The sequence below is a fragment of the Danio rerio genome, chromosome 8, assembly GCF_049306965.1.
Source record: "Danio rerio strain Tuebingen ecotype United States chromosome 8, GRCz12tu, whole genome shotgun sequence".
In the NCBI taxonomy this organism is placed as follows: Eukaryota; Metazoa; Chordata; class Actinopteri; order Cypriniformes; family Danionidae; genus Danio; species Danio rerio.
In genome coordinates this window covers 21,865,875-21,878,900 of record NC_133183.1, presented here as the reverse complement: position 1 = coordinate 21,878,900, position 13,026 = coordinate 21,865,875, and the positions used below count along the sequence as shown (strand labels likewise).

Sequence of the window (13,026 nt, the reverse complement as noted above, 5' to 3'; positions counted from 1 at the left end):
ACGCATAATCTGTTGTACATGATACAAATGTGTTCATTAATTCAGATCATTAAACCATGTTTGTGCACATTTAAATGAAAAGACACATACTATACAGAGGTCCTTGACAGAGTTGTATTAGCAACACACTAGGAAAAACCCTGTCCTATTCTCTGTCATCGCTTGCTGTTGCTTTCTCAGTTATTTTGGGTCAGCATGAGCCTCATAAACGACCTAGATTGCAAATTTGATTAGGGGTCTCCTGAATTCGAGGACAGCTGCATCTCAATTATGCCGCACAGAAATTTCCAGTAAACCAGTTTTTATTATCACGCAACACAGCATGCAGTCCAGCTCTGCATTTACCTGATAATTTTAACGAATCTAAAACTGAAATTGACAACCAATATAAGCTCAATTGCTCTTTTATTTGTTTCTCAGCATTCTCTGCCTTTAAATGTATCGATAATTTAGTTTTGCAAAAATTGCAAGTCAAGCTAATGTCAAACTTTTAAAGCTAGTGACCTACCACTCTTATTTGCAGCAACTTTCAAACAACAGCCTTATTCATCCTATGAGTGTTTGTTTAATAAAAAGCTGGTGAGCATGACTGTCATAAAAGCAATACAACCCAGGCTCTATATTTAATTGTCATTTATTGAACATAGCCAAGCTCAAATACAGACAACATAACAAAAGAAAACACGCCTCGTATTCCATGTCTTCTGAAAAAGGTTTTTAAATATATTAATGGTTATTATGGCTAAAATCTTCAAAAATATTTAATATAAAATAAATGTTAAGTGAAATAAAATAAAATATAAAAACAATATTTATTTTAGTATTTGTAAGACAACCTTAACTGTATTAAAATACTATACTAAAACTGATCAAATAAAATATAAAATGAAAACCTATATATTCCATAAACAAATAACAATAATAATAATAAAAAACTGCCAGGTAAAAAACATGGAAAAAATGAACAGATCCTGCATGAAAATAGACTGTAGTAATGTATAGTTAATACTATAGTGTGTTTTTTAACCACCTCTAATAGAGATAGAGGTTGCGCAATTAGCTAAAATGTGGCTGATAATGTTTTTTTTTTTTTGGCAGTATTGCAAAAATGATTGGTTGTCATGGCCATGTGTTGTGCAATAAGTCAATATATTGATTATTGTGACAGGATTACTTGAACACACAAAATCTGGTTGTATTAACCCAACATTATGGGTCAAATATGAACAAACCCAGTTGGGTTAAAAAGTGACATTAAAATTTCTCCCACTTTGTCCTAATGCTAGGTTAATATATTACAACCTACCATTTTTAAGCATAATTTTGATAGAGGTTTCATGCTCCTGTTCAGTACACTCAAATATGTCTACAGTATTTAATGGCATGCATTTAAATGCATATAAGTATAATATACTGTATTACACACTACAAAAAAATATACAAAGCACAATCGCCTCACAGCAAAAAGGTCACTAGTTCGAGCCTCGGCTGAGTCAGTTGCCATTTCTGTGTGGAGTTTGCATGTTCTCCCTGTGTTTACATGTGTTTCATCCGGGTGCTCCAGTATTCCCCACAAATCCAAAGACGTGTTATTGGTGAGTTGGGTAAGCTAAATTGTCCGTAGTGTATGCATGTTTCCCAATGATGAGTTGCAGCTGGAAGAGTATCCGCTGTGTAAAACATATGCTGAACAAGATGGTGGTTCATTCCGCTGTGGTGACCCCAGATTAAAAAAGGGACTAAGCCAAAAAGAAAATGAATGAATGAATACTACTACTACTACTTTATTAATGGTAAATTAAACACAACAATAGGTCTAATTATATTAAACCATAAACAATAAGAATAAACGTTAAGATTCAGTAAAACATTGAAACTAATCAAGTTGCATAAATGAGATAGTAAAGGACTTGGATATTGATAGGGGTCTCTGGGCAAAGTAAGTTGCAAACCGAGTCTAAAGGGAAAATAAAGAGTTAATGATATATAAAACTATATCATAAACTCTAAGATCTCACAGAGGATAAGAGTGACTTGCCAAATGAAAACATTTTCGTTTTAGAGTAAACAATTCCAAAAAAAAAAATGTGGTAATTATAAACATGCTAGCATAAAATGATACTTCTGGAAATGCCCCACATCCAAATCATGTCACAATGACCCACAATCAGGCTAGGCTTAGAGCCACGTTTCCTTCTCCAGGCTTGTGTGCGCCTCTAGACAGCCCAACAGACAGAAATCCTCCATCTGCCATGGGCTGCCAAGCTTTGCCCACAGGCGCTGTCCCGCTTGGCAGGGATCTAGGTGAGCCAGCAGCACTGACACAGAACTACAAATCTTTTCAGTGCTGCTACTAACGGCCACTATCAGCTGACGATAAAACAAGTGACACGAGGATTGGACCTGATTCCCAACAACTACAGGTTCTTGTAGTGCAAAAATGAGATGCTCTCTATTACTGTGTTGTTTAGGGTTGGGTAACGAAACCATATAGGCACTGGTACCTATATGAATAAACAGTACTGGGATGACTCAAAGTCATTAGTGTTGTACAGCGACAACAATGGCACTATATTGATGTAAAAAAACACTCAGTAGCCACAGCTGTAATACTTAACGCAACCCTAATTATATTTACCTGAACTACCTGGATGTTATTATTACTGCAACTGTTTTTGTTGTTTAATTCTACCCATGTATAACTTATATACACTCACCAGCCACTTTATTAGATACATAAATATAAGGTGCTCGTTAACACAAATTTCTAATCAGCCAATCACATGGCAGCAACTCAATGTAGTTCAAACAGAGCATCAGAATGGGGGGAAAAAGGTGATTTAAGTGGTTGTTGGTCCTAGATGGGCTGATCTGAGTATTCCAGAAACTGATCATCTACTGTGATTTTCACGCACAGCCATATCTATGGTTTTAAGGGGGAATAGTCTGAAGAAGAGAAAATATCCAGTGAGCGGCAGTTCTTTGGGCACAAATGCCTTGTTGATGTCAGAGGAGAATGGCCAGACTGGTTCGAGTTGATGGAAAAGCAACAGTAACTCAAATAACCACTTGTTACAACAGGTATGCAGAAGAGCATCTCTGAACGCACAACATGTCCAACCTTGAGGCGGATGGGCTACATAAGCAGAAGACCACACAGGATGCTACTCCTGTCAGCTAAGAACAGGAAACCGTGCTCACCAAATTGGCGATAGAAGATTGGAAAAACGCAACATAAAAGCATGGATCCATCCTGCCTTGTATCAATGGTTCAGCCTGGTGGTGGTGATGTAATAGTGGGGGGGATATTTTCTTGACACACATTTTGTTAATGCCACAGCCTACCTGAGCATTGTTGCTGACCATGTCCATCCCTTTATAACCACAGTGCACCCATCTTCTTCTCTCTAATGGTCTTCACAGTCATCAGAGCTCAATCTAATTGAGCACCTTTGGAATGTGGTGGAACAGGAGATTTGCAACTGCGAGAGCTGTCATGTCAATATGGACCAAAATCTCTGAGGAATGTTTTCAGTAGTTTGTTGAATCTATGCCACAAAAGATTAAGTTTTTAAAAAGAAAAAGTTAATGAAAATATTTTAAAAGTAGCAAATTGCCACCTGTATCATAAAACACAATTCTCAACTGTAATGTGATTAAAATCAAGCCAATTCAAATTGAAATGCAAAGTCCACTACTCCCTGTTTCCATCCTTCTGTCCTCCCTCTCGTAGTCAGGGGTGTTTCTAGATGATCACTCTAATCTCAATCTGCACAGGCTTTCTTGTGTCTCAACACTTTCAGGCCTGATAATGGAACTTAAAAAGTTTAAGACTGGCTACAATTCAACTAACCCAGTGTGGGGTCAAAGTATCTACTGTTAACTTCACCATGACCTCCAGGATAAGAAGCTGAAAGCTGGGAATAAGATGTGCAGCAGTTCTAAAGCTCTTCCTTTGAGTAAGACTTAAAATTATACCTACTGAGTGTAATAGGTCTAATAACTCTAATAGGTATTTTATATGGGGTGAAACGGCCTTAAAACTTTTGAAAAAGACTCCAATATCCAATTTCAGTATGACATTTTAACTGAGCGAGAAAAGCTTACTCTACAAAAGTTAAAACAATGCATTGTGCTTGGCGAGCCGTGCAGCACTGGAGCTCAGAGTGGATGAAATCTCTGAGCACACAGAGGAAATGCAGCACAAAATCAGCAACTGTCTCCAGTCTTGGTCCAAATGTGAAACTGTGTTTGCAAGTATGACTCAAATACTAGCTAGAAAACCAGCTCTATGATTTCTGTGAAGCAGAAAAAAGAGGCGAGTCCAAAATCATGCACATATTGTGCAGATCTTTAATGTGCTGGTAGTTTCTTCATGCTGAAAACTCCAAAAAGATCAGAACAATGCCCTCATTTAACTAAAAAAGCTAATAAGGATATATGCACAGCTGGTGTTTTCCCCCTACCAATAGACTCCCGGTGAACATTTAATGTGACTTCTTTCAATTTTATATGGTTCCTTTTACAACATCAATGTTGTAATGTAATTAAAATATAATCAGTTTAATAGACTCTAGCATTCATTTAATTGTTCAAGTGTAAAACTAGATGAAGTAGCTGTTAACATGCATGTTCTGTCAGGCAGAAACTCCATTAAAACACTGGAGTAAAATAAACGTTCATATTTTAAAGACATGGCCAGGAAAAACAGATTTTAATAAAGTGCTTCTTGTACAATCTGAGACCCACTTTATATCGTATATCAATAAGGCAGAGAAGATCACTGATTTTTAAAGATTACAGACCTTAGACATAGTGATTTTGTAATGGAATACAGTACAGTTCAACTGAAGCGTTAACTGGGTTACTGAAAATTAAAGTCCTTCTGCACATACTGTGAATCTAAATGTTTGACATTTGCCAACTGTTGCAGGTTTAATTATGTAGAGGATGTGCAGAGCCTTCAGACAACGATAAAACAATCCTATAAAATGTTCATCCACTTAAAGGTTAAGTTCATAAGTACATAGTCTATGAGTTTATAGTGTACAGTACGTGTCATTTAAGACAAAACTACATATAGGAATCCAGTCAGAATAATAGAATTTTAGAAGAATAAATCAAATATAGTAATTATAAACCAAATCAAATTGCAGTTGGGGACTAATATGAAATCTTTTGTAAACGACACATGCTCAGACTTGTATGCATCTGTCATCTCACTATATGAGAACACAAACACATGAACCTTATCTCTATTCTGAGAGTTACTTTACAAGCATTAACATTTTATGCCAGAAAAATGTCATCATTTCAACAGCTTCTTTAGAAATAGAGTCCAAATAAAAGAACATTTTTATATTGTATAAATAAAATGTGACAAAGAAGTGCATTAGGTACACAGTACAGAAGGTTTCTAAAATGTATTTGTTTAAATAAATTGTTGTTAAACCACATTAATTCATTTTATTTTCCTTCGGCTTGGTTCTTTTTATTCAACAGGGGTTGCAGCAGCAGAATGAACCACCAACTTATCCAGCATACAATATGTCTTACACAGCGGATGCCCTTCCAGCTGCAACCCAGTACTGGGAAACACTTATACACTCTGACATGCACACAGATACACTACTGCCAATTAGAATGTGAGGGAAACCGGAGCACTCGGAGGAAACCCACACAAACAAGGGGAGAATATGCAAACTCCACAGAGAAATGCCAACTGACCCAGTCGGGACTCGAACCAGAGACCTTCTTGCTGTGAGGCAACAGTGCTAATCACTTAGCCACTGTTAAACTAAATAAGTTTCAGAATTAAATTTTTTTTAATTAAAATTTTTCCATAAAGCAAAAATACTGATTTGAAATTAAAAAAAAAAATGCAATAAGTGTTAAAAACCGGCAACAAGCAAAAGACGAACACAAGGATTTGCATTATGGTACAGTAGCAAATGACATTCAGAATTTTAATTCATGTCTTTACATGAATGACTCCAACCAAAAACATAGGCTTGATTTCGTGACTAAGTGATCCTAATCAAACAAGAGTAAGAGTCATGAAACAGTCAAAAGACAATCTGCATCAGCATCACAAGACCCTTATCATGGGGTCGGAAATGCAAAACATACTGCAAGAGAACACAAGTTGCATAGTGAGCCTCAGGATCTGTGTAGTACAATACAACTCTTTGCTAACTCTTTTAACTTTGTTGGAATATGAAAAACTAGCCAATAGCCATTTTCGGCAATTCTACAAGCGGACGGCATGAGCTCAGGATGTGACATAAGTGCTTCTAGAAATAACCCTCCACACTTCTGAATCTGAACTGCCGGCTAGACACTTCTAGAACTATTTCACCAGATTCACTTCGGCAAGAATGACAGGGACATTAGATTATCCATCCACACAATTTGCAAAACAAAAGATGTGTATTTCGAGGCATGACATTTGATAGTCTAAACAGAGATGTAATTAGGCTCTTGTTGAAATTCAAACCGATACAAAGGTTAGTCCTACTATATTGTCTATTTTAAAGTAAATAGATTTTTTAATTTATAAAGAAGTCATTAATAGTTTTTTTGGTCAATCTTTGAAGTAAATAAAGGATTTTATTACAAACATATTAAATACTAGTAGCTTAGTTATTACTGTTGTTATATTGTATTATATATTATACAGTACTGCATTCATTCATTCATTTTCTTTTCGACTTAGTTTCTTTATAATTCAGGGATCGCCAATGCGGAATGAACTGTCAACTTGTCCATAATAATCGTTAATTAATTGTATTTGAGTTAAAATGTTCAATTAATTGAGATTTAGATTTTAGCCCAAATTGCCCAGCCATAACAATAACTACTCATTTACTATCTTAGAAATTAGGAATTTAATGAATAAGTTGAGACTAATAATCAGGAGGTTTAGGAGATTAGCCTAATAAACATAGCTACTGTTTAAAGAGAGTGAATATAAAAACAACTTTACCTCAACAGAGCTCTTTATTCTGCTGAACACAAATATTTTGAAGTTAGCTGAAAACCGGTAACCACTGACATCCATTGTAGGAAAAACATACTATAGAAGACAATGTTTACCAAATTCCAGATGTCTTAAAAAAAAAATTACTTTGTGTTCAACAGAAGTACTGCAAGTCAAACTGATTTGTGACAAGTGAGTAGAGTAAGAGTGAATTTTCAGTTTGGGTGAACTATACCTTTAAAATGAACAGCACCAGCAATAAGTATCAGTTGTTTAGTATCTTAAACAAGAAAATTCAATGTGTTTTTCTAGAACTCTTACATTTACCTATTAGAACTCTGAGAGTGACTACTACAAAAATAAAACTACTAGTATGAATAAGCATACTGTACAAACTACTGGTCACTTCTGGAATAAATACTGTACTTAAAAGATAACTACAAAGGTTACTACAATTTAAAACGATAAGCAGCAGTAGTCTATCCTAATTGTCGATACTAAACACAGAGAAGTAAATTTTAGCCTAAAGATTAAGGTTCAGGCAATAACTATTCATTACTATTAATTTACTATTTATGATTATCTTTAAAAGGAATTTACTAAATTATCTAAACTAGTAATCAGGAGAAAAACAAACATTAGTGCCTAATGAATATAGCTACTGGTTAAAGGGATATTTCAACCAAGTAAGATAATTTAGTGGTTTCATACCTTTAGACCTAAGATCTCTTTATTTTGCTGAACACAAATATTTTGAAGAAAGCTGAAAACCGCCAACCGCTGACATCCATAGTGGGAAAAACATACTTCTGCTGAACACATGATTTGGTAAATATTGACCTCTTTAGCAAGTCAAACTGATTTAAGACGAGTAAAGAAAGAGTAAATTTTCAGTTTTGGGTAAACTATACCTTTAAAATGAATAGGTCCTAGTAACAATTCAAACAGCAAATAAATTCAAAAGCAAAAATGTGTTTGTTTGTTTGTTTGTTTACTAGAGCTCTTACATTCATCTATAAGTACTCCAAGATTTACTAATAGAAAAGCTGATAACGCTACTACTACACAACTTTTAGGGCACAATTCTCATTATTAATAAACCATAACTGTGACTTTGACCACAATAAACTCCTGATTTGCTGCTTGTTAACGCACTGTAGAACCCAACAGTAAACTTAATCAAATGAAAGGAGTTTAGTTAACTCAAAATTTACTGAAAGTAAATTCTACTCATTTGAAAAGAGTTTTGAACTCCGTGTTGAAGGTAATGAGTTCATTAAATACCTCATTAATTTGACTTAAATGAAGTTCACAGTACTCATATAAATTAGTTTTTTTTTTTTTTTTTTTTTACCCAAATGGTTTGCAGCAAATTGTTTCCTCAAACGGTTTGGGTTGCCTTAACTTATTGGGTTTTACAGTACTCAGTTTTGAGTTCACTTCATTTATTGGGGTTTCTTTGCCAAAATTGCTTAATTTACTTAAATGGATTAAGTTCGCAGAACTCATTAAGATTAGTTTTTTTAAGTTAAACGGTTTGTTGCAATCGGTTTCCTCAAACAGTTTAAATTACCTTAACTTTTTGGCTTTTACAGTGCAGTGAGATATTAAGGTAGTAGTGGTGTTCAGGTATTGTGTAGGAAAAGGTAAAGTAAGATCCTGCAGAATATGTACATTATAAATAATAATAAACAGCAAATATCTTAATAATAGGCTAGTGAGAAATGTTACATAAACTAAAGTGTTACCAAGAAATCACTTTAGTTAGACATTACTGAGCTGGCATGACATACTAGGCTACTGTACATGTACAGTTCTTAAATGCAAAACGCAAAATAAAAAGCATTTGCATTATAAGGAAAGAAATCAAGCACATGAATATAGTCAATTTTTAATTTTTACATGAGGCACAAAACATCTCCAGCTTCGTCCACCACTATTGTGATCTGTCACAGCAACTTCCTCCCACCATGCACAGTCTGAAGTCTTTGTTCTAGACAGAGGAAACATACGCACTGATGGGGAACAGCACCACACATGCTAAACTGAAACTGACCTTTCTGCAAAATGTGCAAGCTTTTGCTCCACAGTGCTGACACGCTGAAACAGAGATGCTCCGCTGGGGAAAGCCTCACTGTCAGTGACACATGCAGTCAACCAACCTACTGCTGGACGCCTATTATGTAGCATTACCGGGGAAAACGCTTCACAAACATAACCAACGACTTCATTCTGTGAGTAACGTGGAAAAGTATGTTACCTGATTGTAGTTTCAGTAAAAACAGCGTGGCTCATTTTCAGCGCCGGTTAACGCCAGTAGTTTTTCCGACCGCGCAGCGTTCAATGTGTTTTACGGAGAGTAACAAGCTTTGGACGAATAGTTGACAGTATACGTAAAGCCCCGCCTCTTTGTAGTCCTATTGGTTCACTTTTCCCTTCACTCAAACGTCACCGGAGAGAAGATATGTAGGCATGGCAACTGGGTTTTCAATGCTGCTTCTCCTGGCCAATAGAATAACGGTTGGATTTCAGGAGGAAACACCCACATGGCTTGGGGAAGAGTCATTGGATAAAGGGGTTGTCAATCAAGGGGAGGTTTAAACAGGCGGGAATCCTTGAGTTCAATTATTGTGATGTATGTAAATATATTGTTTTCCTAAATGTTCGGTGTTCTGGACAAATTCAAAATTGGCAAAGTGTATAACAACACATATTTACCTACAACTGCACTTTATGCATTTTTCCAGGGAAACAAAAACCAGGAAGAGCCAAAATGTTTAATCTAATATTTAGACATACAGTGCTCAGCATAATTGAGACTGAGTACACCATATTTAGAAAATTAATATTTGTATTCATTTATCAGTGAATATAGTCAATGTATTTTGGTGCATTTAAACGAAACACATTTATTAAACAGATATATTTATTAAAATTAAATAAATTAGAAACTAAACATATTTAGAAATGAAAAGATAATACAATTAAATTCAGGCAAAGTTTTGTAAAAAAAAAAAAACAAAAAAAAAACATTTTCTTTTACATTTTTTCTTTTTTTGCTTCTTTAATTTGTATTTAATATTTTTTTTATAACATATACATTTGTGTGTACTAGTTTTTAGACCGTTATCACAAGTTATCTTGTTGGATAAGCTCCAGATTTGGCTTCAGTACTGACTAATCTAATGGATATGCGCAAATATAATATTGTATAGCATCCTATTATAAATATTCATTTAAAAGATAGCTTCATGAGGGGGGTGTACTATTATTTGCTAAGCACTGTATAATGATAAACAATATATTGAAAATTTACAGTAAAGCAGGTCGCACACCAGAAGCGCCGCTCAGCGCCATGTATTTTAGAATTCTAAACATAGGTTTCTATCAGGATACACACACCGGCGCCGCAAGTCGGCGGCTGTCAGCGGCGCCCGGCGACGGCTCAGGACGCAGTTCATTTTTTAGCCGCGCCACAGAGCGCCATCTGATTAGTTTCATGTTAAATATCATTCGAATGTGCGCGTCTGGTGTGTGATACTTTAAACTGTCATGTCCGTGTCGCGGCGCTTCTGGTGTGCGACCTGCTTAAGTCACCTTGAGCCTTATTTATATGCCCTATACTTGTAACAAATAGTTAAATGCATAAATTATGAAGGGAACGTTTAGTCAACATTTTTGCCAAAAATTGGCAGTTAAAGGGTAAATACACTTGGTAATATTAGAATGCTCAAAGTTATTTTAAAAATGATCAATAAGCGGTTTCAAGCATAACATCATAAATAAAAAGTTTAGATAACATTTATGGCATATTTATTTATATTTAGACATTCATATCTGACAAAATGTTATTTTACAAATGCTAACTAATAATGTGTATAAGGCAAAAAAATCAGATCAAATTTACTTAACATTCACTTTAAGACACCTTTAGTAGTATCAGCTTGTTAAGTGTGACATCATGCGATCTGGGTCCAAGCGCTATATCAAACTGTATGGGGACTTATCAAATGGTGATACGTTTACAAAGTGATGTAATATCTCCAAAAATCAGGATCACACATAATATATGTGTGTGTGTGTGTTTGTATATATGTATCTATGCCTAATTTCTGATGGCCAGAAAGTGATATATTTTTTTATAAATTGTTACAAATTTTGGTATTTGTGATGCAGCAAGTGAACAAACTAAAATTTTCTTAATTCAAATGAGTAGTTGCTTGGACCTGGAAACGTTTTAAATAAAAACATCACGATACATCACGACTTACCAAGCTGATTTAGACACCCAATAACATTAACAAAAAGGATTTCAAGACAAACATTCAATGACTAAATTTACATGGACATCAGTAATCAAATGGTTTGCCTTAATCCGAATAAGACAATAATATGATTAAGGCGTTTACATGAGTTGCTTTGTGAATGTTCCTTTCATAAATCCGTTTAACATGTTATAGCCCATAATTCAATTAACGTCATTGCGTCAGCACGCTATCCACATTTCCTCAGGAGTTTCACATAATTTCAGGTGTTTCATCTTTAATTCATTACATTTTTAGCTTTCACTTTCATTTAGGAACATTTCATGCATGCTCTTTGGGACAAACGAGATATTGGATGTGAGTATGAACTGCTGGATAAGTGTTTTTAATGGAATTTGATACCTCAAGGCGAATGAAAAAAGAATCTCCGCATTTCACGATGCAGATGTCTGTGGTCCTTCACTGACTTGGTAGGTGCAGAGAATAGTGTCAAACAGTCGTGTGTGTGTATAGACTATCCTGTCACAAAATGCGATAAAACTACATGATGAAAATAGTTTGACATAGTTTACATGTCTGTACTGCACTTCAATAATGCGGCTAAAATCAGCATATGTCTTAATTTTATTAAATTAATCAAAACTCGCTGTTTACATGGTAGACTATCAATCAGAGTATTGTCTTAATAGTATTCAGATCAGATTATTGGTGTCCATGTAAGCGTACTCAATTTGTCAAATACTGACCTGTGTATACTGATGGTCTATTCACGGTCTCTGAAAAAAATCTAAAAAACAAAAACAAAATAAGAACTAACAACATTATTAAGGCACCGCATGGAGATTTTGTTTACCAACCAATCCCACATTAGAGATTGCTTGAGGTCAAGAGTGTTCAAACTGTTGTCACAACTCTTATTCTGCAGTGGGTTGATTCTTGGAAACAGAAGGGGAAGATCCGCGGTGCCTCGAGGGATGCAGGAGTGGGTCAGAGGGAGGAAGGGGAAGAGATCTTTCCAGAGTGCCTGTATTATAGTCTGGGTGACTCTTGCTACGGTGAGCCGTAACATTGTCTCTCTTTTCAAAGCGACGGCCGCAGATCTCACAAGGGAACTGGTAGGTGCTCTCAGCATTGTGTTTCCGCATGTGCCAATTCAGAGAGGCTTTCTGTCGACAGGTGAAGCCACACACTTCACACCTCAAAAGGAAAGATAGAAAAAGCTGTCATAAAAGACCCTTGAGCAATCTAGTTGTGTTCAATATTGATTGAAAGTTTGTTAAAAAATGAGTTGGGAGTTACACAATCCTTTGGCATAAACAAAAGGCCTAATGAATATGTGGTGAAACTCATACTGCAGCGGCTTCTCTCCGGTGTGTATCCTGCGGTGGATGATCAGGTTACTGCTGGTTCGAAACGCCCGAGCACAGAACTCACAGATATAGTCTCGCTGATCTCACAGACATAAAGAAGCACAGGGAGAAAAACGTATTAACAGGAACAGCAGGAAAAAAAACATCAACTCATCTCTATTACTGTACTTACTGTACAAAAAGTAGTCCTGACAAAACTGTCCTGATAGTCAATGTGGACAGTAGCTTTGTTTCCATCCACCTATTTATATGTGCATTTTGGATATGCGCATTAAAAACAGTTGATGGAAATGCAAAGATGCGCATAAATTTTGAAAATGCACATGAAAAACGTATGCACATAACTGAGTAGGACCAACTTTTTACTCAATAAGTAAAGATGCGCATAAACTACGATGGAAATTTTTATTAT

The 13,026-nt window shown here is 35.5% G+C and overlaps 2 protein-coding genes across 27 annotated transcripts in view; both read right to left on the bottom strand.

The window, feature by feature from the left end:
* fcho1 (FCH and mu domain containing endocytic adaptor 1) overlaps window positions 1-9,592 on the bottom strand; it is a 72,920-nt gene extending 63,328 nt beyond the window's left edge. For 2 of the 3 annotated variants that reach the window (XR_012383555.1, XM_021478402.3), the window contains exon 1: window positions 9,240-9,340. The gene's annotated coding sequence lies outside the window, so the exon portion shown is untranslated. Of the gene's footprint in view, window positions 1-9,239 lie in introns of all 3 variants that reach the window. The other variant, NM_001423857.1, reaches the window with a different exon arrangement.
* Window positions 1-13,026, bottom strand: part of znf692 (zinc finger protein 692) — a 36,428-nt gene that overhangs the window by 4,079 nt on the left and 19,323 nt on the right. For 12 of the 24 annotated variants that reach the window (XM_073909685.1, XM_073909694.1, XM_073909683.1 and 9 more), the window contains 2 exons: window positions 12,597-12,696; window positions 10,776-12,441 (listed from right to left, as the gene is read on the bottom strand). In XM_073909685.1, the coding sequence (XP_073765786.1) occupies window positions 12,159-12,441; window positions 12,597-12,696 (383 nt within the window). In that variant the 3' untranslated portion in view covers window positions 10,776-12,158. Of the gene's footprint in view, window positions 1-8,862; window positions 8,973-10,775; window positions 12,442-12,596; window positions 12,697-13,026 lie in introns of those variants that run through there. The other 12 variants (XR_012383772.1, XR_012383771.1, XR_012383777.1 and 9 more) reach the window with 6 other exon arrangements.